Here is a 27,882-nt window from a genome sequence, read left to right as displayed (position 1 = left end):
TATTTTTATCAACCCAATTTTGTTTATTTCACAGAGGAATCCAGATCAACTGCAATAACACACAGATCAACAACTCCTAAATGTCAAGTATAACAGATAATAATGTCCAAAATGTATCTGTATTGTGCTACTTGATGTAAAGGAAGGACTGATGTGGGAGCCCTAGGTAACATTTTACTACCATTAATTCCACTCAATAAATGTCATCAAAAATATTGATGTTGTTATGATATAATTGAGTCAATTGTTACATCTTGAATGAGTAACATTTCCCCAAAACTACAGAGCCCAGCTGTTTGAAGAAAGATTTAGGACATAGTTGGCTTTGGTTTTCTATGGTGTTTGTTGATAAGGAAAATACAGTAGGCCTATATAATAACACCAGCCTTATTTATCCATATAATTATATGGAATGTATATTTATAATCTTACTAATAAAGATGCACAATAGCTTTTTAATTTGGAGTTATTATGCCAAGATTATAGTGTTAAAACAATAATTATGTGACAGCTTTAAGAGAATTCATTACAATTCACTATTTGAACACCACTGTACAGAGTGATGAAGGAAAATAGGTCACTATAGTCCAAATATTGTGCTTTTTTTGTCCTTTGGGATCAAACAGAGCTGCTGCCTTCATTACATTTATTGTGTTTGTCTGCCCATATACCTATATGGTATATGGGAATAATTATACTGTTAGTAAGATGCATAACTGTTTGATAACCATTTTTATTTGGACAAGTTTATTATGAAAATGCACAAAAGAGTCAGTGGTACAGGATAAAACCAAAACTAGCAGCCAATCCATAACCTCCTCTGTATTTCAGAATACTTACTACAGCAACATTTTCCAAGGCTCTGTACCAATCTACAATCCAGGCAATGGGAAATACCTAAGTTCCATTATTATCAGATGTAAAATGAAAATGTTTTGTTATTTTTGCATCATCTAATCTGAGCTGAAGCATAAACCAGTGTATTAAGTGTTCCTTCTGAATCCACAAACCTAGAGGCGGTGAGGTAATTATCTTAATGCTGTTTACTGCATTCAAAGCATAAAATTACATATCAGAAATGACTTATCCTTGTGCTCACATGACACATGCTGTCAGAATAGACTGTCAAGATGGATTTTTTTCAAAAATGATACAATTTTAAATAGCCAACAAGAGCATAACAGCAGACTTGGGATGAGATTCTCACTTCAGGGTGGCAACTGCCAAGACCCTGTGGCTAGTGTATGGATGGTATTCAAAGCTTATACATCATGAGAAACCAAGCTTTAATCCAGTGTTATTGTTAACTCTCCTGAAGGACATAAAGTGAAAAATACATATTTGCACTAAAGCAAACATGCGCAAACTTTATGTGATTTTATTTGCAAAGAATCTTCTTTACTTTTATATGTTCATCCTGGAAAAGGTGCCCTCTCCTTTCCAATGTGGATTATCACAGAGGTTTAACAGATCTTAAAACAATCTGATTTGGAGATCATTGACTGAGACTCATGCCATCAGGCTTTTAACTCTGCAATAATTAAGCTTATTTAACTGAAATCCCCTTCACTCTCAGCTCATTCTGGATTTTCAATAAGCATACTAATATTCCCATTTTATTATTTAATAGAGAGTGAAGTATAGTATTACAGTACATAAACTGCATGCTTAACAGTGCTGGAGGATATCATGATATGCCAGAGCCTAGCAAATGATTTAACAGCAATCTGCATTTGCTTAGTGATGATGATTAAAAAGTACAAAGTCAATGCAATATTGGAGAAAGCTGACAAAAGTTTTAGTGAGAAGGTAGAATCCCAACATTACTGTACAAAGAGCAAATTCAGATGGCAATGCAGTATTCAACAAGAAGTTAGTGTGTGCAAAGCACAACAAGCACTTTGAACTGACTGGCCAACTAATATGGGCATCGAATGAAAATATTTAAATAATTAAGTGAATTCATTTCAAGACTAGACCTGATAATGTACTAGAGATTTGCAATGACAGCAGCTCTTTGAGGAGACTGTGTACAATTGGTTAACATGGTTTGCAGACTCTGCTCTGCACTGCCAAAAATAGCGTAGCTCATTATGGACAGCTGGCACACATTATCTTGTAGCATGCAGGAGTTTATTCAAGCATTTGACCAGCTGAATTCTTCAGGATTAGATTAGATTTTTCTGCAATTTGTATAGATGTAAATGTGAGTATATGCTTTGTGTTTTGTTACTAATGTAGTGCAGGCATTCAACATTGCAACATTCAAAAAAGTAAACTGGTGTTCTGAACAGAAGGTATCTGCAATTTCCTCAGTCACTTTACTACATAAATTACAATATATTTGTGCCAGTGTATCTTCAACAGACATCCTTCAAACAGATCAGTGAATTTGGCCTGTTTAAGTGATTTCTGCTTTTCTGCAGGTGTAATTCAATATTAAAGAATATTCAACACAGGGTCCAAGTAGAAGATTTTTATGGCATGAGACTTTCACATTAAGATGTGAAGATGGCCTTCATCTGTCTTGCAAAAAAGAAAGTGGACTGCTAATAAGTGGAACTATCCATCTTTGAAAAGGTCAAAAACAAACAAACAAAACATCATTACCTGTTCTCCTTCTTCAGTGAAGACTCTGTTTTCAAAACTCCAGGAAATGGTAGGTGTCGGGTCACCTGAAGCCTCACAGGTCAGGGTTACTTGCTCATCAAACTCTGAAGCAGTTTGATTATTCAGGTAGGTAATCTTGGGTTGAACTAAAAAAAAAAGATCCAAAATAATTACTCATATATTTTTCTTAAAACAGCAAAAATATCCATTGCTTCAAATCAATGCTAGTGTCTGTTATTGATGTCATCCCTTGAAGTCGTATTCTCCTTTTTGCTCTCCTTTACTCTCCACCAACTCCTACGAAAAAAAGCAGTGCCTTTTGATTTATAGAAATTTAACTTTAACAACTTCATGTCTATTGTCTGGGGCTTTGCAGGTAGTGGGTGGGAATGGGTTTATAAAAGCTTGTTTTCAGGCAAGTAATTGTGGTGGTGGGTGTGGCATAAGCTGTAAAAGCTGTAAGCTAAAACAATGAGCTAAAACAGGTGAGAAAGCTCTGCAGAGTTGTTGCAGTCAGATGACAAATTCTCTGACTGACACCTTTCACACTACATACACTAATACTGTAACTATATGATGATTTGACTCATTACTAATATAAAAGACACTGAATAGTACAGGTTTAAATACCCATTACAATGAGTAAAGTATACAGAAATTTCATTACAGTTGTGGTTTCATACCCCATTAAAATATAATAGACATAAGATATAATAGAGCTGCAGCACATGATTACATGAGGCTGGTGCAAATTTCCTTATGAGAAGAGACTCTAGCGTGATATCTCTGAATGCCCTAAAGGGTGCATTTAATTTATTTTAGGTCCTGCTCTTTCTTAAACTGTATGCTACATGCTGTCTAACCATGTACTCAGGCAGTGGAAAAGCAGTAGAGGAGTGTACAGCAAATGTCAAAAACTACAAAGGAAAAGGGCAGAGAAAGAAAGACCTACAGTGTTGTATATGCTATCGTAAGCGAATGAAGTTTTTCCTCTTACCGAACACGTTCAGGCTGACTTCCTCTGCTTTCTCTCCTGCCTTGTTCTTTGCGATGCAAGTGTAATCTCCTTCATCCACTTTCTTGACATTTTTTATTACCAATTCTGAACCATCCTCGTTCAGGCTGTACTTATCACCCGTTTCAAGGACAATGTTGTTACTGTAGCAAAAGGGGAAAAAAGGAAAAAGACATGGCATAGTTCAGATCATAAGCATTTGCTTACAAAGCAAAGGGAGGGGGCCTAGAAACTAGTTTCTTAACTTTGGGGTTTTACCCTAAGAAGAGAGCAGCTGGTACAAACCAAAACCTGGGGGACCAAAAAAGCTGTCCTGTAACAATGTGCAGCTGAGAACATCTCCAGTCTTTCCACGGCTTTTGTTTGACTCAGCTCTCCTTTAGCCCTTACATCTGTGTTTTAAGAAAGTCATGCACCAATTTGATGATGATGCATGTTTTTATTCACTTTTGAGAACACACTCATTTCGCTAGAGGTTAGAATTTTGTGGCGAATTAAGTATTTGTATGTAGTAGCAGCCCTTCTGAAGCATTTTGTAGGCAAATGGTGAATGACAGTCTTGTCAGCAGCCCTAGGAAACCAGAACAAATAGAGCTTTACCCCCCTGTTCTTTCCCTTCCTCACCCATCTGTCGCTGACAACATCACTATCTGTCTTAACGCTGACCAGTAAATGCATCTTCCTCAGCTTCAACACCAACATCTCATAGTAACTCTAATGCATAAGTGGCATAAGCTGGCAGCTGTGGCCAGCATCTGATTATTCAATAGCCTTACTTTAGTCTTAGTGGTGCTGCTGCATGACAAAAGTGAATTATGCACTATGAGCCTGAATGTACATTTGAGCAAAAAGCTGCAGAAACATAAAAGCTGGCCAGTTGTGCAAACTTTCAAAACTGCTTGTCAGGTTTCACCAAATCACACTAAAGTTAGAGATATACAGTAGCAGCTAATGGCAAACCCATTGTAGTACAGTTAATTACGGCAATTACTAATACAGAGATTTTGAGGGTGTACCTATGGTTGGATGGTCAATTTTAGATTTCATTCTAGGTCAGTGCAATACCTAGATCATGACTGCTGCTTGCTGAGAACAAAGGTCAAAGGGGTGTGATGTTGACAAAGAATCTCAAATCCTTATAAAGCGGATGTCAGTGTGGGTGGTTGGATCAATGCAGTGTAAAACACTGACACTGGAGAGAAAGATGAGGTGTGCAAAATACCTCATATGTCCATTGCTATTTCAACATGTCAGATAATACTGAATCAACATTCGATATCTTACCTGTTCCTATCATTGTCAGGTTGTAGTTACAGGTTGTGAAGATTAAATAACTCAAATACAACTAAAATGCTAATGTTTCTGTTTGTTCTATTGACAGATCTCAATCATGTCTGAGTTTTTAAAGTATTAGTTTAGACCTAAGCAATTAGTAAGCTGCTGTCAAGCAAATTCCAAAAGCTGGTATAACCACATGCACACTATGCACATACCATGTTTCCATGTGCATTTATGCCTGCTCTATAACAACACTATGGAATTTTAATAGTGTGTGCAGGAACCTGCCTAATAATACACATCAAAGTCTTTCTGCCCTTCTTATAATCATGCAAATGGTAATATGTGTAAATCCCCTCATTTCTCCCACACAACTGTTTGTAGGCAAGGCCATGCAAATTCATATTCATTTCATATTTATGCACTATTTACAAACACTTTATAACACCCGCTGCTTGAAATGTATGCCATGCATATGCAATCCATTTAAAGGGAGCACAGGCACTATCAACAAACAGTTTGGCCTGTTGTGAGAAAAATGTAGCACCACCAGCAAGCAGGAGCATTTATATCGTTTTATCTCAGATTTTATCAGAACACTCATTTTATAAATGGGTGCAAAGCTACAGTCCTGGTGAATTACTGCTAAAACTAAAACATTCAATTTCCACTTCCAGTTTGTGTTGAACTACCCCTTCAGAGAGCTTGTTTGAAGCACAACCTGATTTGCATATATTTTATTGAACAGAATAAAATGGCATATTCTTAGAACAGGGGAGTAAGTTGAAGATCTTAAGCTGAAAATGATTTTTAGCATGGTTAGTGTATGCAGATTGATTAAGACAGCCATTGTTTTATAAGTGTTTCAGCACCTTAACCTAATTTTTCTGTTGGTTAAAATGCAAAATGTTAAAACAGAAGAGGACTCAGACTTAATGCAAAGCAACACATTCATTCAGACCTTTGTACCTCCCAGGAGAATCAGATATGCAGGAGAATCAGACCTATGGTCATTTTTTTAAGTCTTTGTACTGAGGTGCTGCTGTGAAATAATGGAGACAGAGACTGAACTATGCACAAGCTCTTGAATAAATGAAATAAATACATATTTATCACTTTAAAATGACCAACAATATTCTCTTTTTCTGCAAATAACCTGTTAATAAACCTCTTTTAAATGGCTGCATTTATGTCTAGTCACTACAGTACTTACACTGCTTTAGCCTTGTTTTGTCTGCACATTGCCACTGTCATTGTGTCCAGCAGCTGGAGACCACCTGATTACCACATAGCCCTCTAATCCAGTTATATAGCCCTTTTATCGAGGGCTATAGAGTGCATCATTTTACTAAAGGGCATAACATCACCCTTATGCAACATCCCTGATAAGACTAAGCTCAGTCCTACAAAAGAGATAAAAGCACAAAGGTAAGAGAATGCATATACAACTTCTTAAAGAATAGATATGGGCTTTAAGTAGAATCGAAAAAGTGTTAATTTTAAGATATGACTGGTAACTACTAGCAGGAAGTGGAGCTGTGGCTGTGACATTTAGATGAAACTGCCATCCAAGCCACAGGGCCAAATGGGTTAGACACACCAGCTTACCCTAAGGAGATACAATGTTGATATGGGGTTGTCTGTCACTGAATGTTTACTTTTTGCTTGGGTTTGGACAGGAATTAAAAACAACTTTATTGTATTTAAGGTCAGGTTAAAAGTGTAGTAGGTTAAACCAAAAGAATGATGCTTTGTGGCATGTTGATTTACAACATCATGACCTGATACCGACTGAGGAGCAGAGAAACAGAGTAAATATCGTTTAACATGAATTTCATAGGAATGCTTACTCATTTTTTGGCATAGTGAAATATTGTCCAGCAGCTGGAGACCACCTGATTACCACACAACCCTCTAATCCAGTTATATAGCTAGTTTATCCACAATGCTGAGTTCCAGTGTTTGCCAATCTGTCTAACAGATTAACTCTGGGAAAAGATGTCTTGTTAAGCTTGGTTGTAATGGTTTCAGAATTTTGAGGCTAACTCAGTACAAAATGGATCTTTTTGTAATTCTTTCTTTTGCTTTACTTCATGATGTTTCCCTTTGAGGTCAAGAAAAAGAAGAAACAATGATTCTGACTGAAGCAGCTCAAATCTACCCCTGACTCATCAAAACAGGCCAGTGACAGCAGTGGGTGACATACTTTGTCCAGGTGACAGTGGGTTCAGGGAAGCCGTCTGCATCACAAGCCAACAAAGCAGAGCTACCGATATCTGCAGTAGCGTTGACCTCTGAGTGCCTGGCACGGACGGTGGGAAGGACTGAAACAGAGATTTATATATAAACAAACTGATACAAGATAAACATTAACTACACCCAACCAACAATTTTTTTAAAAAGCTCCAACCAGATATGTAGACATGCAGACATGCCTCTAATAACTCATTTTTGGCCACTTACAGGCCTTGGAAACCAGTTAAAAGTGCAGCATTGACAACTTTTATGTTGATAGGACCAACTTGTTAGCAGTTATTTACAAGGGAGGTGAAAACCATTTTAAGTAAAGCCTTACACAATTAAAATAAAATTCAGGTGATAATTATCACACTTTTCCCTTTTTCTTCATTGTCATTTGATGCTGTTTTTATAAGAAACATCAATTATATCCACTTTACATTAATAGTTTGTGACATTTGATGTGTGAATTAGCTGTGATTTGTGATTGCATAATGTGACTGATATATACCACAATGATCATAACTGACCAAGTGACATAGCTTAGGGTAAATGGGTATATGGACCATATTTATCACTTAGAAAGAACAATCAGGCTCATCATTACGGTGCTATGATGTGCTAAACTCTTTTTAAACAACAAGGCTTGCAGTGAGCAAAAGGTGACATAGATGTAATGCTTACCATTAACAATGACCTTGATCATCCTAAAGTCGATTTCTCCCCTGGCCATGACACGAGCCTCACAGTTGTACATGCCCTCATCTGTCTTCTTGATGCCACGGATTTGCAGGTGGCCATTATCCATGATCTTGAATCGTACTGAAACAAAAAGGCAAATGGAGAGATTGCATGAATTGATAATAATAATAGGCATATTAAGAATGCATTATATGTTCTTTCGCTTTAGTATTGATTTGGTTTGATTTCCAGATAAATTGTGTGCTTTCCTTGCTAGGAACCACAATGGGCTAAATTCAGGAATTAATTATTGTCAGTGGATCACAAAAAAACAAAACGGTTAAATTCTACATTAAAAATCTAAGGTCTAAGAAACCAAGAAGTGTGAAATTAAGCATGTTTTTTTCCCTTAACTTTGTACATACAACAGAGTCAAGGTTCAAGAGGGGCATTTTAAAACTAAGCTACTCCTTTTAAATGCTCAGACAGGAAGTTGATGCCAGGTTAAAAAGTCCTCATTATCCCTGGTAATCAGACATGTGGTTGGAAGGGCACAGAGAGACCTGCATGACACCCTGGCTCACCAGACATATGTCAGCTGTGTTTTCCACTAATCACAGAGCCTGTCAAATTGTTGCACTTCTAATTAAACAAGTCATAAACACATAATAATGGAGCTGTATTAGCTGAGACCATGTGTTGTTTCTAAGACATTTCCAGAGAAAATCATCCAGAATGTATTAAAAAAAACAGGCCTCTGACATGTAATTGAACAGTCTTAAGACATTTAACCAAGTCATACTCATCCTTATTTCTTTACTGGCTTAATTTTGACTCCAATTTTTCAAAGTTAAAGTCTTCAAGTTAAATTGCAGTTAAAATTCTCTTGGCCAGCTGACTGCTTTTGTGGGAATGGAAGCTCCTCTCCAGAAGCCTAATAGGACCAGTTCAATCTTCATCATAGTGAGATGATGTGAGGTTTCAAACCACTTTAGGTGTTTTAAAAGTATGACTTTTATTTGTAGTAGCACTGTACTTGTAATATTCAAACATTATGTAAAATTTTAAAGCCTTGCCAACTAGTCACTGATTTTCCACAATATTGTCTATAAACTGTTTGGGACCAGCTCCTAATTCATGTTACACACACTGCAATGATAAAGTGCTGAGGGGAAGTTTAACAATGCAATGTGCAGCATATGCTAAGGTGAACTGCTGTTCTGAGGAAAATTACATAAGCAGTTTTCAGTTTTCAGTGTTGGTTACAATTAGTGGTTTCTTTCAGTGAAAAACACTGACAAGGGTCCAAGAATAAAAGCTGGCTTAGCAAAACACTGTGGTGACTCCACACTCTCCAGCGGTCACCAAGGGAAGGGTTACTGTAAGGTCAAAACAGGCCGAGTCCAAGTGTTAAACAAATGAAGTATTTGTTTAAAATGTCCACACAATCTTCTCATTCTGCTCCTGTGGCACCGTTCGTTTCTATTGTGTTTATTTGTGTGTATAATGTGCAAAGCCATATTTTCTCCATAACAGAATTAAATACATTAGCTCTTTGCCACACTTTGCTGCTCCAGAGTGTGTTTACTGGCAAAGCAAGTGTTTAGAACATAGGGAACAATGATGAAAAAGGATTATAATGCAGGAGTAGCATAAGAAGTTTTTTTTCTTATGGATCTTGGGATGTTTTTGCTTTGTTATTTTTCCTCTGACAGACATTTACCAGTGGAATTCATGACAAATTGCTTCTGTCCTCAGTAAAGCAACCTCTTCAGAAGTTCTCGTCTAACTTGCACATGCTCCTAAAATCATAATTTCTTTGTCTTGATGTATGAAAAAAATAAGATGATGTCAACACTAATCTGGGAAAAATATATACTGTATTAAAAATAAAATGACTGTGTTTTTCAGCTTTTTAAATTAGCTAGCCCACATAACTTAGATGGTCAAGATTCTGTTTGTCCTTTTTTGTCAGTGGCAGCTGTAGCACTCAAATGAAATTGTTGCTTCTCCTGACTTTTCCCTTTTCCTTTTTTTTAAATTCAGTTTTTCAGATCATTTCAGCCTTCAGACTAGTTCTCTTTCTATTTGGGGAACTTAAAACTCCAATTTCCCTTTAGACATCTTTTGTAGTGACAATAACTACTTTTTGGCAAGGCCAGAAAATACAATTTACACATTCACGCATCAACTATGAGGTCTAAAACTCTTTCAGTGCTGAAATTGCACGGCTTTGTTTATAGATGATGGGCAGCAGGAGAAGGAGACGAGGAGGAGTATGGCAAATTGATTGGAAAGTATACATTGGCTGAGCTCAGGGAGTCAGGGAGTTTATGTGAAATGGCAGAATAAAGGTGAGAAAGTAGCTTAAGCTTTGCATCACTTTTATTTGGACTGGCTCACCATCTTTGGCAGTTTGGATCTTGGCGCCCTTATGATTCCAAATGATGGTGGGTTCTGGTGAGCTGACCACATCACAGACAATGTCGGCATTATCGCCTTCACTGAACTCCTGCAGGCTCGGAGCACTGTTGAAGGTGATCTTTTCTGTGGGGAGATATGACAAAAACATAAGTAACACACGTTATGTCACCTAAAGGACTGACACTTCAGGTGACAACTCTCATGTGACCTATTTCAATTGCATGAAAAATTCTTACAGTTCATTAGAAGCACAATGAGGCAACACATGGCTGAGCTGCTTTTTTGAAAAAAGGTTTTGCAGTTGATTTGATTCAAAAACTCACCACTGGGAGAAGGTAACCATCAAACCTAAGAAAAGTGGAACAGTTTGCTCACAAAGGATAGGCCAAGTTACCATTCGAGGAGTAGAAGTCTTATTAAGACCTGCCAAAAGTGCTTCATTGCATCTCAAAAGGGTGTGTTATTAGGTTAAGGTTCCCAGTATATTGGTTCCTGCCATTTTCCTTGTTTGTAATATTGTAAAGTAATATGTTAAATGGTGAAGAGAGTCACCATGAACCTTCGTGGTTGCTGTTTGCTCGTCTAAATAGCAAAAAGACAAAATTTTGGTGAGCAGTAAAGTGAAATTTCAGAATGCAATCTGCTGATTCAAAAGCCCATGAAGGTTCTCACACAACACATCCTCTTACTGTTAAAGTCCATCTTTTAACAATAAGAATACTTTACCTTGAACCACTGAGGCTAACATTGCAGCCACAAACCTTTCCACACTACAGCTTCAGTCGCATTTAGTTCACAAATCTCAATGTGCACAAAATTTCAATTCAGATGAGTATTTTTATGATTTACAACTAAACTTTACTTTGATTTGCATCATGTGCCACTATTTAACCAAAGACACTCCAAGACTTACGGAAGATCTTCACTTGGACCGTGGCCTGTGCCTCCTTGTCCCCGTTCTTTGCCACACACTTGTAGATACCAGCGCTGTCCACATTGGCATGGTATATGGTGAGGGTTGATGTGGTTCCATCACCTTGGCTCACAAAAATGTCTGGCCTGTTCGGCAGGATCTTCTCACCACTGGGAGCATACCAATCTATGTCTTCAGCATCTCCCAACACTGAAAACAGAAAATGAAGAATAAGGCAAGAAAGCAAGAATTCCACGTCTGAACAATTACCATATAGATGAAAAACACTTTATATAGGTGTTTTATTGAAAACTTTGAAATGCTGTTTTGAATTTCTGCTACTCTGCCTTAGCCTAGCTAAGTGTCCTGCTTTGTTTGACATTCAGATTAGAATTTAACACCGCACATTTTTTGCAGAGCTCTCCATGGCCCTCTGGAATATGTTATGTAGGTGCAATCTATCTGTCTTTTAATTTGTATCTGATTCTTTCACAAAATATCAAACACATATGAGTATTCATATTTGCTTGAAGGAGCACAATTTTAGATTATTTCAAAATGTATTTTCTGTCAAGTTTGCTGATTCTATGTGTGTGTTTGTGTGTTTTGTCTGTGTGTGCCCATTTGACAGAGTTTAGACTGAGACAAATGGATGCAATACACTGTATGTGGCCAGTGTTTCAATTGGTTACCAGGTCAGTGGGTTGGGGAAAAAATGCTTGTATCATTTTAAATGCTGTTTGCAAGATATCAGTTTTTACATCTCTGGTTCTATTGTGTAACTAAACATAAACCAGACTCAAAGTGAAAGATGAAACACAAAGAGTCATTATTACTAAAAGCTGATTTCTACATTCCACATATGTAGAATTCTTGTGAGGTTAACTAGAAACCATGATTGTAAAATCAAACCCATCTCCCGGAAATCTTTTCACAATCAAACTAAAGATTCAAACTAAAACATGAAAAGGGTTGTGTAAATGATTTCTATTTAATGGGACTTACTCAGTGAGATTATTCTGTATGAGGCAAGTTTCACTGAAACAAATTTCAACAACTTTTCCATATCATCCACTTTTTAGAAAGATAAGCTAAGCTGAGACATTTTCTTCCCGGAAACATGACTTCTCATCTCTTAACGGCATGTATGATGAATGATGAATGTAGTTTGACGCTACTTTCAACTAAAGAATTGGACTAGATGCTGAAATGGCATTCAGTCATAAAACAAAAATGAAAAACTATTACATGTTTAAAAAAAAAAAATCATGACTTCCTATTCCACAAGCACAAAGACATTAAGCTTGTTTTTATAACTTCATCCTCAGAAGGTTTTCTGCAAGTTGCAGTGTACAGTACATTAATCTGCTGGATACTCTTTTCTCTTTTAGTATAATGACCTTATTAAAAGGTCATTTTGCCAAAGCTGTAGAAAAAACAGACTTTGTTACTTACTAAGACATGCAGCCCTGCAGATAGTTTTGGTTTTATTGGTCTAGGGTTGAAACAATCTCCTCTGATATTCTCTGCTTTGGCCCCAAAACAATGGCTGTGAAAACATTTTTGCTTCTGTTGCTCAAGAGTTAAATAAAAACACTGTAACAGCACCAGAAACACTGCCCTCATTAAAGCTACTGCAGACTAATAGATTATCAGAGTCTGAGAACTGCTGTACTGCTCATAACACAAAACATTTTTTTTGTCTCACATTTTTTATCATTTCAGGTTGAAAAAATACACAACTGATCTCAGATGAGATATACTGATTATGGAACTAATGATGACTGGAGAAAACAACTGTGATATTCAACAAAGACACATGGGAAGTCATTGTGTGTGTCGGGGTGTGTCAGCAGCCTCACTCATTCCTCACCCTCAGTTTACTGCGGCAGTTTAATTGGATATGACTCATCTCCTGTCTCAGGCTCGCCTCCAAGGTGCTACAAGCACATCTTATCTTATACTTGGCTATCAGAAAATCAAACATGTTTATGGTGTGAGGGGCAGCTAACAATGATGGCATGACACACACATTTATTATTGGACTGAGTTTGAGGCACAAAGACACATTTTGACAAATAAGGACACAGGAGTCTGCATGTTAGATACCATTTATTTTTGTTTGTTTTATTTTTTTTTTTTTGAATATCCAGTCAGACTTTATTGGCAGACTTGATTTTATCCTGTAATGTTAGACAGCTGCCTTACCTCATGTAAGGCACTTTTGTGCCACTTATCCAAAGCTCTCTTCATTACCTGACTGTGATCTCACCTTCACACTAGAATATACTGCACAGGCAATTTATCCTTGTATTTTTTTCAGCATTGTATTGTCTTGATTTGAATTTCTTTGATCGTTATAATGAGACTATATTCACACCTGTCTCCGTCTTTAAACTCACTTGTATCACTTTGATCAAACTGTGTTAAATGAGGTCTTTTTGAAATCATTCTTACCTTTGCAGAGAAAAAATTTGGACTCTCCTACGCTTATCTCTCCTTGTGTTGGAATGATTTCCACCTGGATGGCAGCTGGGTAGAAAAAAAGAATATATAACAACATATACATGAGTCTCTGGTTTCATAGAGAGGGATTGGCAAACCAAAATAAAGCAAAAAATCAAATTGCTCTGCCTGCTCAAAAGAGCAACCATTTTTCAGGAACACCCTCAATGAATGAACCTCTGGGATGAATTTTTTATGCTCACTAAAGTGTGACATTTCCATGTGCAGATAGGTTATGAGTCTACATTTTCTACAGAGACCTTGTTGAACTGCCAGGTTGTTAGCAGGCTTACTTGCAGAGGATATATTGTATATAGATGGCCTTGCTAACTGTACAATTATTAAGAATTATGGCAACTGTGGCAAAAAATATTGAATTACCATTGTTGGAAGTCTACCCTATACACAGCAATAACACATACTTTTCTTTTTTTTTTTATTTACCATCCATGTCTATGGAGCAAGCTGCACCTCAAATATTTGAGCAAGGCTATGCTGTGGTGCTGGGTTTCTAAATAGGTTTTCAGATGTTTTTCTTTTAAAGCTTTTCTAGCTGAAGTACACTTAAAAGAATAAAGACAAAGGAAATAGTAAAACAAGAGAATGGCATTCGTTGCCCTTTAATTCACTCAAGAGGCTATACATTTTGCACATACACTTCCAGTGTGTAAGCTGCTAATGAATGACACTTGGCAATAAACTGACTACAGAAGAAAAAAAAAACACATTGCAGAAAAATGGCAACTGTGTGTATGTCACTACTGGCAATAATAAAAAAAAAAGTTTTGAATTTTCATTTGAGGAGTTAACTGATATTCAGTCATCTGCAAAACCTCTACATATATTTTGTTGTGCTATCAGAAGATATATATTTTTTTCATTTTGTGTTTATAAAAGCCACCTGACTGAATCATTGCAGGAAGCTTTTGTACTCATTCGCCCCATTCCTGCTTCACCTGCCAGATGATTTAGAAGGCAAAGTGCCATAAACCAAAAAATATTCATTTAATGAGACTCTAATGCACTTCATTTCTCAGCATCAGCTTAAGCTACAGTGACTATGATGAGATTTTAAAAGAGTCCAGAGAAACACCTGGTGTTTGTTACCTCCTGCATGCTAACAAATTAGGATTACAACTCTTGCATCTTCAATGAAAAGTGTCAAAATGTGTAGTAATTTTCAAAGCCTAATCAGGAAGTCATCACTTGCACATGTGCACTAGCATGACAAGATATTTGATGATTTTGAAATGTGACTTGATTAATTTAGGCTTCCTATCTTTGTGTGGAATGAAAAGCGATATGGAAAATGAAAAGCGGAAACATCACTGAATGGTGATCCGGAGCTTGACAGAGAAATCCCACTGAGCCATGAGCATGTTACCACTTCACACAAACAAGTGACTGAATGTCTGCCCTGTTCTCACCAGGAGATTAATAGGAATGGTTTATAAAGACTTGTCATACAAAGGCAGGTAGCCAACTATTATCACAGCACAATACAGTGTTGGTGTTTCACAATGTGACAATCTAACACCTACATAAACATATTCACAACAGGGAACTTTGTTGTTTTTTTACCCCCTACATATTCCTTTATGAAAAAAAGCCATCGTCATCACGTGGCCAACCTGAGCTAAAATAAGAGAAGATAGATCTACAACAGATGCTGATTTCAAGGCAAGTCAAGAACACACAGAAATACTGATTTGCAGTAAAACACTTCCTCTGCCACATGAATGACCTGGCCTTTGTTCCAGGCTAGCATGCAGCCTCTAGAGGTATGGGAAACCGCTACCCACAGTATGTTTGCTTTTACAGGCTGGAGGTAGATACAAAGAAAACAACATATCCATTTCCTCCCTTCATCTAGTAAGTACACATACAACACTGCAAACCCTACCATGCCTCCTAAGACAACTGGCCAAAAATCAACTGATCATATCTGTACCACTAAAGACAGCAAAATAGAGTTCAGGTGGTGTGCAAAAGATAGTTATTCCCAGAGCCATTTTCTCAGTCTCTGCCTCTAAATCACCACTTGTGACCTGTCTCAGGGATGAAGTAATTGTGGTCTCATGCATCAAGCAAAAAGGTGGCTAGGTGCATCTGCTGAGAGCATCTTCAAAGTAATAAAATGAAGGTGTAAAAATGAGAAGTTCTTAGCATTAATTATGGGAAAAACCCAAAACAGCACTAGTCACAAGCATTATTACTGGAGGCTGCAATTCTTAGAAATTCAATTTGGGCTGCGTAGCACTTTCTAAGTTCTTAGAACTTTAATTATTTAGACTCTTCATTTTCCTATATATTTCTTAGTGCACCATATGAAAACAAATGGCAGGGAGTCATAATATATGATATCTGTCTTATCATGACAATGTTCTAATGACCAGGGTAATGTTTTACAGACAGGTCCAAGTTTAATCTGAGTTTCAAACCATGGTTACATGTAGGAAACAAGAGCTGATTAAAAACTGTACAGAGGCCAATAGGGAATACTATTCCAAAGACACAAAGGCAGGAGACAAATTACATTGAGAACGAGTCCCTACAAAATCACAACCATAAAAACCCAATATTCCCAATGCCAGATGGGAATTATAAATGTGGAGTTTGTGCTCAATGTAATACAAAAACAAAACAAATTTGGTTCAGCACAGATAAAACAAATGGAGTGAGGAGGGTAATTTAAGGTGTAATCTAGCTGTTAACATGTTCACAAGTAAAAGGATGTGTGGTAAAAATTACAAGAGAACTCAAAAACAGACATTGTTTATAGAAATGAAACATTCATTCTCTCAACAGAATTGAAGAGGGCAATTCTGGGAACACACTGTTCATTTTTAGACTTGGTACTCCAATCTTGAGGACTAAATGAGGACTTTCTAACCAACCACCGAAGGCCACAATAAGAGGTGGGACATGTTAATCAATACGTGGTGCAAAGGGAGGGAGGAGCTGAGTGGCTTGCTCTCAAGAACTAGAACCTGCACAACTAGATTTCCAGAATTTGTGTATTATAGCTGTAATGTTAACTGCATATACAAATGTGTTGACTACTTAAATTTGGATACACTTGTATTCATGATTTAAACAATGGTCAGTATTACAGTAAATTACTGCAGTGACTTACTGACTTAGACTGTATGAATTAAAGTAAACAAAGAAGCTCAGAACCAAAGAGAGGATGAGGTGGATATTAACAATTGGATAGAGAGAAGAGCTTGGCACAGTAAGGAGAGCTTAGATGAAGAATGAAGCTATCAGTTCTCTGATGTGCTCACTCATGACACCAATCTAATATCTATCCACTAAGCCTGTCCTCTCTAAAGACCCATAAACCTCTCTGCCTAGTCTAAAGAGTCCTTCTTTTACTCTTCATTCCACTGCTTAGAAAGCCATAGTCACATCATCCTGCTTCTACACATACAGCACTTCTACTATCATTCAGATCAGCATATTTTAACTGAACAGAAGGTATTTCGGGGGTATGTGGGAAAAAAAATCTGTAAATCACTTTAAATCTAGGCTGCAGAGAAAACATGTGCCTTTTCCTGTAATAGATGAAACCCTCTGGATATTTTTCAGAATTAGATCCTTTGTTGTTGTATGCATGGTTGCATGTTCCAATTTATATCATAACACTGATCTATGCAAAACATAATGGCCTTATTCCTAGAGTAATGTTGGTCTGATTATTTGTGTTCTTTTAAGAGGTGTGTGTTCTGAATAAAGAGCAGCACTGTAGAGGCTTAACTTTTGTCACCCTTAACTCACAAACTTGAGAACTTGGGGTCACATGAACTTTCTTCAAAAAGGTTTGAAAATAATCACCAGATTATTAATAAATCTGGACCAGATGGGACCAGATGGGACCATATGTGAAACCTCAAAATTCAGTCAACCACTAGCACAATATTAGTTTTTACATTCTTAGACACGTTGTCATTACTTCAGAATCTTGACATTCATATTGAAAGGCGGGTAAAAGTGAACTTAGTCATTATTGAAGCAGATATGTGGTTAGTCTTGGCAATGGTCTGGAGTAGTACATGTGGCCAGTTTAGGGTTTGCACATGACTGCACTTCCTCACATATATTCCAAGAAGCATACTTTAGCCCAAGCTGTTGGAATACTCTTAAGATGTTATCAGTATGGATGACTGACTGGTGAAACAGTGAAAGAAGATTTGTGTCACAAGCACAAGTTAAAAAAAAAGTGACCTAATGCCCACTAATTACTTCTATACCTTAGCTCAAAATGAAGAAACCCAAGGATAATTCGGGTTACTGTATCTGGTTCACTCATTGTATGTTAACTCACCCACTGAAAATATTTCTGTCTGCACAGCCACTCTGCCTCTGACAAATGTTAGTATAAATAAAAGTCCAATCTATCTTATTCTCCCTATAGACTTTTGGTGCTGTGTCCCTTATATTTCCATCTTAGGAAGGCAGCACAATTATATAACCAGAGATGACAGTTTCCACTACCAAACCTTGATGCACTCTGTTCTTTTTCCTATTTAAAAAAAAAAGCATACAGGTTGTTCCCTGAATCCATCCACAGAGGTAATTAGAGGCCACAGCAACTCGATACAGAGAAAGTTTTTTCACTGCGTTCACATGGGGATGGTATCCCACAGTTTTCCAGCATTTTCTACTCACAGGTACTGTTTGCTTATTAATATCTCCTTACAAACCCTGTCTTCTAAAAATTACATGTATAAATCATTTTTCTTAGGAAAGACATGCCACACAAATTAATATAATATATCAATACCATTCAAGTTTTAATTAATAAAAACATAAAAACCATTTTTCAGTTCATTCAGATTTAACTTCACCTTTTACCAGTTATAGGACAGCTATAGCACAAGTACTTATTAACACCTTGCTACCCACATACACAGCTATATATATACACGTACCCTGCGTACACATGACTGTGTGGTTATTAGCAGACTGATTGTTGTTAATTTGACAATGTTAGGAAAGGAACTTAGTGATACCATTGACAATCCTTCCATATGTCAAAGAAAATATGCCAGTTCAGGTTTTATTAACCTTAACTATGACTAAACCCCTGAGTAAGGGTGTTAGTACTGGTCATTCTGTAGAGAGAGAATTATGGACTTTACAGCTGACCACTGTAAATAGGCTTTTAGCATCTTAACTGCAGAGAGTTTTTTAATTCCAAATTATCTGACAGCACAAATATTAATACAAGCCACATGGCCATCATTGTACTTCATTCTAGGGTGCACAAGTGTAAGAAGAGCACAAACAAGTAGTCGGATTTACTGGGGAAAATCTGAAGTTTGAGGCAGCTTATTTCCAGTCTTGGATCAGGAGGTTTGCATGCCTAATTGGAGCCTGGCAGCCGGTGGTGACTGGCTCCATTACAACAGTTCGCTGTCAGTGCTTAACATGCAAGTCATGTTGGAGCAAGCACACACTGTGCAGGGGCAGACAGCACTGTGTAGGGCCACACTGGGCAGCATACATCACCAAAACATACATCTAGAAAGCAACTGTCTCCAGTTGTACAGCAAGAAGAGATGCAGATGCACTATTTTGAATCTATGGTTCGCATTTCTTATTGTAAATGAGTGCTACTGGTCATAAATCCCTGTGGGCTGACAAAAGGTCAAGGCAAGGCAATCAGGACAAAGACATGAGCAACAGCCAAGCACACAACAGTCACCTCATGTTATCCTTGCAAAGGTTTCCAACAGGAAACCCACTTTCCCAAAGAAGTTTTATTTTTGCCTCTCACCCAAAAGACAACTTTCTCTTTAACTCCCTTCATAAACTAAGGAGGGGATAGTGATTACATTAATATTTAAGCTATTATGAGACAATTATGACCTTCATGTCATTCATTTTATATTGATATTTTTGTCATTATTTGAAAACTGAAAAGAGAAAGACAAAAAGAAAAAGAAAAACTGGTAGACGCTCTAGACTCCTGTTAAAAACTTCCAGACTTCTTTTTAAGTGGTATGCCATATTAACCTGACCCATATGGATGTTTGCAAGTATAAACTGCTCTAAATTGCTTTTCAAAATGTGATCAATGCCAGGCATTTTGCAGCACACTCCTCTTGACATACTGGAGATGGATTATGTTTGCAACCCTCATTAAACGATTTTAAGTGTTGCCCAAATACAGACATACTTGGTTGTCTTTAGGCTTTGTAAGCTCACAGTTGTGTGTACACATGGGAACAAATTTGGCATAGTAAATAAAATAAAACAGATTATTGAAAATTATTTAGAGAACTCTTGTTTTGATGAAGCATGGATTAATATGAGCTGGCATAATGTTTCACTTGCTGCATTTGAGCAATAAGAGTCCATCTCTGAGACCAGGTGAAGTAAGCAGTTTAAGATTTATTCTTGGAGTCCAGTGGGATTTTCTAATGCAAGTGTTCACCTCACAAAGCTTGTAATATTGTGCACTGAAGCACTTTGGTGCAAAGGTGAGACATAGCTATATCTCTGACTAAATCAAGTCTCCTCATTCCAAATAATGCAATGAAAGAAAATCAAACATATAAATCGTGTGATTCTGTGATCCTGTGATTCTTCTCATCCAATTTATTCTGATCTTTTTGGGATGAAGTCTTTCTCGTGGCTGTGACTCTTTTCCATTTACATCATCCCAAAAACTAACAGCATTTGTGGAAGTGTATCATACTCTTGCATAACAACTCTGAATCTGCAGAAGTGGTGCAAATGATCTATCCTTTAAACTGAAGTCAGCAGATATTGTAGAGTAACTGATGGTGATGCCACAGAGCAGACAGATGTGGTAAGCACACATAAGTGCAACTGAGATCGGAAATTTAAACCAGCAACCCGTCAACCTTTCAAACCTTTAATCTCTACTGTTTTTTTGCTCTGAAAAACATACTGTCATCTCATAAAATCATAAATATATGAAAACGCTTCTAATACACCATCTTGCCTGACACATTGCCTACTGGCAACTTGGAGTCCAAGGTTGAAAGATATAAAAAGACCACATGGAAAAATAAAGTGGCAATGTATAAATGTCAACCATAACCTCACTTGCACAAACAAAGCCCCTCTGCAAAGCCTTCTTCTCCCATTTCAAATATATTTGCCAGTCAAGTCATGTCAAGTCCACTTGCATTGCCTCAGTGGACTTCACATACACTCAAATTCTTCCTCTAACCCCTCTCTAACCCTTACTTGAAGAAATGTCTTCATATACTGTATTTCAATAGGTATTCTAGCAGGTGCTTTCAGACCCTCCAGTACTGTACATCCTTTACATCACTACATTTGCACCAACACACCACTCCTATCGTGTATTCTCAGTATTGGCTCCCTATACACTGCAACTTCTACTAAATTCTTTCTTTGACTCTCCAGGCAACCCACAGAAACACTTCACACTGCTTCCAGCTGGTTGATACCTTCATTTTGATCTAATAATAATAATAGTTTATTCTGCAGGGATTTTGTACTGTATATCTAGTCTTTGGATCTGCATGGGAGGTATGAATGCCGTTCTTATGAAATACACTCCCTCCTTTGGTGTTTATTGCAGTGGAGTCAGGATGACAGGATAAAAAACTAAATTCTCTCTTTCAGACGTTCTAATTGCAACCCTCAGGCAATGTAGCCTTTACTGTTCTCTTGGTGTGTGCAGCAAATGCACTTGCACACTTGTCAAGAACTTGGTGAAGGATGGCTCAACTCATCATATGACTGAAGGTCCTGCTATCTTAGTCTGAACCCTGTTTCACTTACATCACTTAAATCTTTTCCTCTTGCCATCTTGATCCAAATATTAAAGGTAAAGGTGAAGCTCAGCAGTGTCACAGAGCATGATATGATGTTTTACTTCTTTATGTAGAACACTGTATGGAGGTATCTGAATTTGATATGACTGTGCTGCAGTTGTTTTAGTAGCAGTAGTAAAAGTATTATTTTTATTATCAGTGACAGTATACTGCAGTATTAGTAGCATAGCTGTTGTCAATAATTCTTCATGTCCATCTGCAAAGGAAATGCATTCACAGGTGAACAGTGCAAATATATAACAATTGTTATAGTCAGCCGTCTAATAAACTTTGAGCATTATGTTTCCAATTTGTATTTCAAAGCCAGATAAATTAGCCTTTCACAAGCACATTCCAAACTGTCTCCACCACTTATCATTAACCTGCTGTACTTTGAGACACTGCACAAAGCACTAAGCAGGCGTTTCCTGCTTTCCTGCTTTTGCTGCGTGTGGGTGTCAGGCCATAATCAAATTGACATAGACGTGTCAGCTACTAAGCGCCTTCACTTCACATCTTTCAGTCATTCACCATCATAGCGTTGTCAGGATTATGGTTGCTGCCATCATTCCTTCAACACACCACCACTTCACTTGTCATCCAAACGCATTACAAGTGGAGAGGAGTGAATCTGGAATAACACAAATGTGTGCTGCCGGAGTCAAGTTTTTAGTGATTTATTTTTCACAAGCTTCACACTGTAAAATGTTTAAGCCCTAATAAGAGCTATTTCCTACAGCCTCATATTTGACTGCATCTGTTAAACATGCGGCGTCTCACATCATCTTCTCCAAATAAACAATTCACTCATACAGTACATTTCCAATATCTTCTCCTCTTCTGTCACGATTAATATTTGGATATTGAACATAGGCCAAACAGTTCAGTGTTTCTCTTCACATTGACTAATTTAAGCTTTCTTATTTTGACAGCACCTAATTACTAAATCTGACGACAATGGGCTACAATGCTACACAAGGTCTACAAGGCTGAAAAGGGCAGCAGATGGGAAAAACAGCTACAACATGAAATATGTTATAGTTATATAGACATGACTAAAGGTTGATGGTAAAGGAAACAGCAGAGGGCCCCTAAAACAAAAAAAAGTTCATCCATTGAGAAGCAATGGATAACAAATTCACTAGTACACTGTTTGCATTGTTAGTGGGTATTAACATTTCACCTTGTTGTTGGTGGGAAAGGAAAGCTTTTTCACAATCCAGAATGAAAATGATTCATCATTTGATTTCAGTAGATTTCAGAGTAAAAAGCTGATATTTTATCTATTGTGCAAAGGTAAACATTTCAGCATTTAGGGTAAAGGTTCACTAGTTTTCCTGGGCTTCATCCTCTCATCATGAGAGGAGATCATGAATTACCACCTAATTTTTGACGGAAATCCTACTTTTATTGTGCCACCCCATGGAATAAGCATAATTAAAAATCCTCCTGTGCAAACTATATACAATTTATTACAATCTGACTCTAACTTGATGAGTTAGATAAATGTTGGCTGGAGAGTTGGACAGACTAACAGAGTAACACAGACATTAGCATTATGAAATTGTGTAGCAAGTGTTGCCAAGTTATTTTTATTTTGTTGATATACTCCATGATATACTAAACAGGTGGTCATTACCCTCTTGGGAAAATCCAAACAGTGATATGCAGACAGTGTTCAAATATTGGCTTGCCTAGGCTCTCATTTATTGTCCTGCATTTGACACAGCCTAGTCTATGCATTTCTCTCCTAAAACAGATCCTGAAAAAGTAACCAGGTCTGACCTGAATATGCAGCAGCTACTACCAATTAACTTCCTGCAGGATCTGTCTGTCACAAGGTCAAATCCCCTGGTACAATATAATTAACAGCACTACAAGTGGAGCCAAGTTATAATTTGTGGGGTGTGGGGGGGGGGGGGTGGGGGCTGTAATGGTTTATATAAACTGAGTGCAGTAATTATAACAGATTTTCTCAACCAAAACAATAATCAGATGTGCAGTAACACAATATGACTTACTTTCAAGTATTGGTTCTTCAGACATTATATTTCAAAAAATATGTAGGCCCTACATACGAGTTGAGATGTCAGTTTGCATGAGTATGAACTAGCCTTACTATTATGTTCTGTGCTGATTCTAATAATGACTCCAAGGCTGCAGGTAACTCGCCTTTTCTTTTTGTGGGCGGGGGGGCTCAGGAGTGCTTGCACCAACGTCATTTGTCACTGGTTTCTAACAAATCAGAGACAAAGCACCATAAAACTGGTAAAGCTAAAGCTTGAGAGATAGCAAAGCGCTGTTAATGTCAGAAACACTTAATGATGTTTTCACTTTTTAAAGGGGTTCCCAAAAATAGTTTTTTTCAGTAGCAGTTGATTTACAACAAGTAACAGAGTGTGTCTGCTGGTTGCAGACTCTGCTTTGAAATGACATATGTATTAACACTGCTGCAGCAAACACACCATGACCAGCATCATGCAGTACACACAATACAGAAAAAGAGTAACTGGTATACATTCTAAAGCACATCCATCTGCTAACACAGTAGGTGAAATGCAGAGGCTCTTATATTTTGCATCATAGTGTGGTAGTGATAAGCTTAACAAATTCAAGAAAAAAATAGTGCTTTATGAAAACGTTTTCTTGTTTTTGTCTAAAACTAATAGTACTGTAAGACATCAACTTTCTCTTACATGTTTGACATTGACATCCAGTGTCACTGTGGCTGTCAGTATCAGTGAGTACAGATAACTCACTGAACAGGTAAAAGGAGCCTGCATTTTTTTTTTTGCATCTACCATAAGTCTGATATCTTTCATGTACTCCCTCTCTGCAGGCTCAAAGGGCAGTGTGAGCGAAATTGCCTGTCTGCACTCTAATTAACTAATGAAGCCAAAAGGGCCTAACCACTACCCCCATTCTCTTTCTTTGTTTGACCCTGAGGTGGCCCTGCATCTCAGCAAGCTGATAATGACTGCAGAGCTACAGAATACTCTCTGGCATACTAATGGCAGAGAAACTAATATACCAAGCACAGCAGCAGTCAGGTTAGATCATCTAAACTACATTAAGGTCTTGTTCCTTTTACAGTGAACTTCTCACAAGATTATTTCTGCACTTCAGGGGAAACACAACCAGTATGTGGACCTGAGATTTCATCTGTTCTGATCACGTTCTATTTAGCATTTACTGAATCATGACTTCACTTCACTTACCTATGCTGATTGCAGCTATAGAGAAACTGAATAAATCCCAAACCAAACCAGCGTAGGGGAAATTATTAAGAAAGTGTGCAACTTGGGCTGTAGCAAATTCTGTAAACCTTTTTTTTTTTTACTGCTTATTGCTCCTTAGAGGTTCCATTTTCCATTGGACACAAGGTGTACACATATCTACCATATATCAATATCTAAATCCAGATAAATAATCAGACCTACACTTGCTGGGATGTAATTTTTAAAGTCATATTAATATCTGTCCATCTTTCAAATGAAAGTCCAATACTCACTGTCCTCTTAGCAATGCACAAGCAAAACAATGAGATAAAAGATGCAAAAAAAGGCTAAAAAACTTCTTACAGAAGAGAGAAACTGCAGACTTAGGTGTCTTTCCGCCTCTTACTATGAAAAACTCACATTGCAAATAATCATTTATCTTTATTTGATTAAAAAATATTGATTAGTGAAGCTTCTTTAGCTTAACATTCTACATGATAACCTCAACACCCTTCACATGTTCACAGGAGATAAATCATGTTCCAAAACAGATTTCATTTTAAACACTGTCCTTACTGACTTAAACAAAGCTTTAGACTAGAAGCTTTCCTCGCATGCTCAGTGTCTGAGGAGCTGCTGTTGTATTATCCTTCATGGGCCAGTAGTCTCATCTGAATTGTTGACAGTGGCTAAATGACCCGAGACACATTTTTGGCATGGAATGGTTTAGATTAACTTCCTGAAATGGAAGTCAGTCAGAGCTTTTCCTCAAAGCACCTCTAAAAGACATCCTGGCTCCAGGGTCAAATTGCCATTTATACTTCCAAAATACCATTCTCCAGATACCTGTCATACTTATATATCTGCATAGGAAGTGGACAGATGATGTACAAATCTGGGTTCCATTTCTAGCAGTAACCTTAACACCTAATATGGGAGATAGTGTGTCTTGAAAGCTATTCAAGTCAGTCTGTCATAACCACAGTGTGGAGAATCCAAAATTTCAGTTTCTGAGAAAAACCTTCATTCAGGAAAATCAGCACCTTTCAAATGCTGACACCAGCTCAACTGAACCTAATAAACAAAATGATAGAGACCTGTACAAAGCGGGATCACAGTGATAGAATTTCTTCTATCACTCTGCATGAGGAGAACCTTTTACGCTACAGATCATGAAAGATAAAACAGGAGAGAATGAATCACATTGATCTTGAGTTTTTTTAGGGAGGGGTGGCCTCTGTCAGAGATTTCACCATTGTAGTCTAACACAGTCATTAAGGGGATGGTCTTCTGTTGCTCAGGTCTGCCCTTTTGGCTTGATCACTACCTTTGTAGTCTTTGTAATCCCATCTGATAATGGGCCATGCAAAGCAAGTGACATTTGGGTCGGGTGATGATTAGGTCAACATAAATCGTGATGTATGGTGGAACAGGAAGAAGAAAAACAAGATCTAGGACAAAACTTAAAAGGTCGCTAAATGTTTTTCATCACTAACAATGCAGACTGGTGGACAGCTTTTTGCATATTACTGAACAATATCCTGGTTCCAGGGCACTAAGATGCTGCACCCATTTAGATTTTCTTTCATTGATTCAAATAGACCTGACATTTTGCTAATTGATGGCTGTTTTCCATGTTGGAGAAACAACTGACCAAAACACTTTAATCATCATGCTACACATGAAGTTAACTGATCCTTGCAGTTAATAAAAATGAAGTCTTAAAGTTTATTCTTCTTTACAAGACTTATCGGGCCAAAGGTGGTGGTGGTTCAGTTGTGGTTTTATTTTCGCTTTCCAGATTGCAGATGGAATAACCCTGGGTATCATCCCTCTTCTTCATGTTTAAAACAAACACACTCAGACCAAGAGCCAACAGGAGGAGGTGAACAAGCAGCTATGTGTTCTTTGCAACACAAAGCAACGTGGCTCATAGGAAGTGTTGTTAATTTAGAGAAACTCTAGCCAAAACAATACCCCTGCTGTATGAAATACTCTCAACCAGGTTCTCATTTGTTACAGGTAATTATACAGAGGTATTGCAATTAATCTGACAGTGATATATATGAGTGGTTAAATATGTTAAACACCTCGTCCACTGCTAAAGAGAACCAGGAGTACTGGAGTAGTTTAACTTGTAGTGGAAGAGGGAGTATAACGTGGCATGTGTCCAAGGCACAGGCACCTCAGCCTACAGTATATAGTCCACTGAATCAAAGTGAGCCTGCAGTGAGGATTGGATATGGCAGGATCCATGAACAGAGGCTAACCTTAAATCCAATTGAATCTGTTGCAATCGCTTTACAGCCTCTGGCAAGTTCTGTGCTTATTCCTCACACCATTCCTCACAGGACCAGAGACACTTCCTACTTTTCATAAGTATTTTCAGTATCATTCACACACAGATGTAAATGCGTACCAAAGAAACACTAATTCACATACCAGTGGATGATATAATAAGAAGCCAGAGTACATATTAAAAAAAAACAGAAACCATAACCGCTGGGATGTGGCTCTGGATTTATTATTGATAGGGACTCCACACTGGCTGCTTGAGATAGAATAAGACTCTTTTACATAATTGAGACTAGCTTGTTAATTCATTCCTCTTGAGCCTTTCCATTTGACCGTGCTCTGCTCGCTCCGATAGAAGCTTCAGCTGACAGCTCGTCCACAAACAAAGGAACATTCATCTGTAATCGTTTACACACATTGCCAGGGTATATCAGAGTCAACTACAGAACTTTTTTGTAACCTCTTCTGAACCCTTTGCTGTCTATCACAGCAGAGGCATGATACCAATCCCCTGAAAGACGACGTTCCAGCAGCTGAGGCACTGTCTATCACTCATGCACAGCTGCAACTTGGATATCCCTTAGCTGCAATGGGAGATCCAGCACAAAACTTGGACTGAGGTCCCACTGCACATTTGTTATCTGAATCAAAGACAACAGCAAACATCAAATAGACCAACTAATATTTGCGACAGTAAATAGTGGCTGTTGCATATAGATTCAGTTCAGAGGTAGAAATACGATGAAAAAAGTGGCAATATACCACTTATTTCAGACATTACTGCTTGCTCTATATTTAAAGTATATAACATTACAGCATTGATTTTAATTATTATTATTGTTACAACACTGTAGAATGTTTAATCATAATCATTGTCAATTATTG

At 37.5% G+C, this 27,882-nt stretch overlaps 1 protein-coding gene across 6 annotated transcripts in view; it reads right to left on the bottom strand.

The window, feature by feature from the left end:
- The window catches only part of ncam1a (neural cell adhesion molecule 1a), a 204,698-nt gene that overhangs the window by 53,001 nt on the left and 123,815 nt on the right, over window positions 1–27,882 (bottom strand). For all 6 annotated transcript variants that reach the window (XM_026329098.1, XM_026329100.1, XM_026329099.1 and 3 more), the window contains exons 2-8: window positions 13,617–13,691; window positions 11,160–11,369; window positions 10,226–10,369; window positions 7,826–7,963; window positions 7,110–7,227; window positions 3,608–3,768; window positions 2,611–2,756 (exon numbers count right to left, since the gene is read on the bottom strand). In XM_026329098.1, coding sequence (XP_026184883.1) covers window positions 2,611–2,756; window positions 3,608–3,768; window positions 7,110–7,227; window positions 7,826–7,963; window positions 10,226–10,369; window positions 11,160–11,369; window positions 13,617–13,691 — 992 coding nt within the window. The remainder of the gene's footprint in view (window positions 1–2,610; window positions 2,757–3,607; window positions 3,769–7,109; window positions 7,228–7,825; window positions 7,964–10,225; window positions 10,370–11,159; window positions 11,370–13,616; window positions 13,692–27,882) is intronic.

Source organism: Mastacembelus armatus, chromosome 14 (genome assembly GCF_900324485.2).
Source record: "Mastacembelus armatus chromosome 14, fMasArm1.2, whole genome shotgun sequence".
Lineage (NCBI taxonomy): Eukaryota > Metazoa > Chordata > Actinopteri > Synbranchiformes > Mastacembelidae > Mastacembelus > Mastacembelus armatus.
Note: the sequence above shows the minus strand (reverse complement) of the source record. Positions and strands in the feature narration are given on the sequence as shown.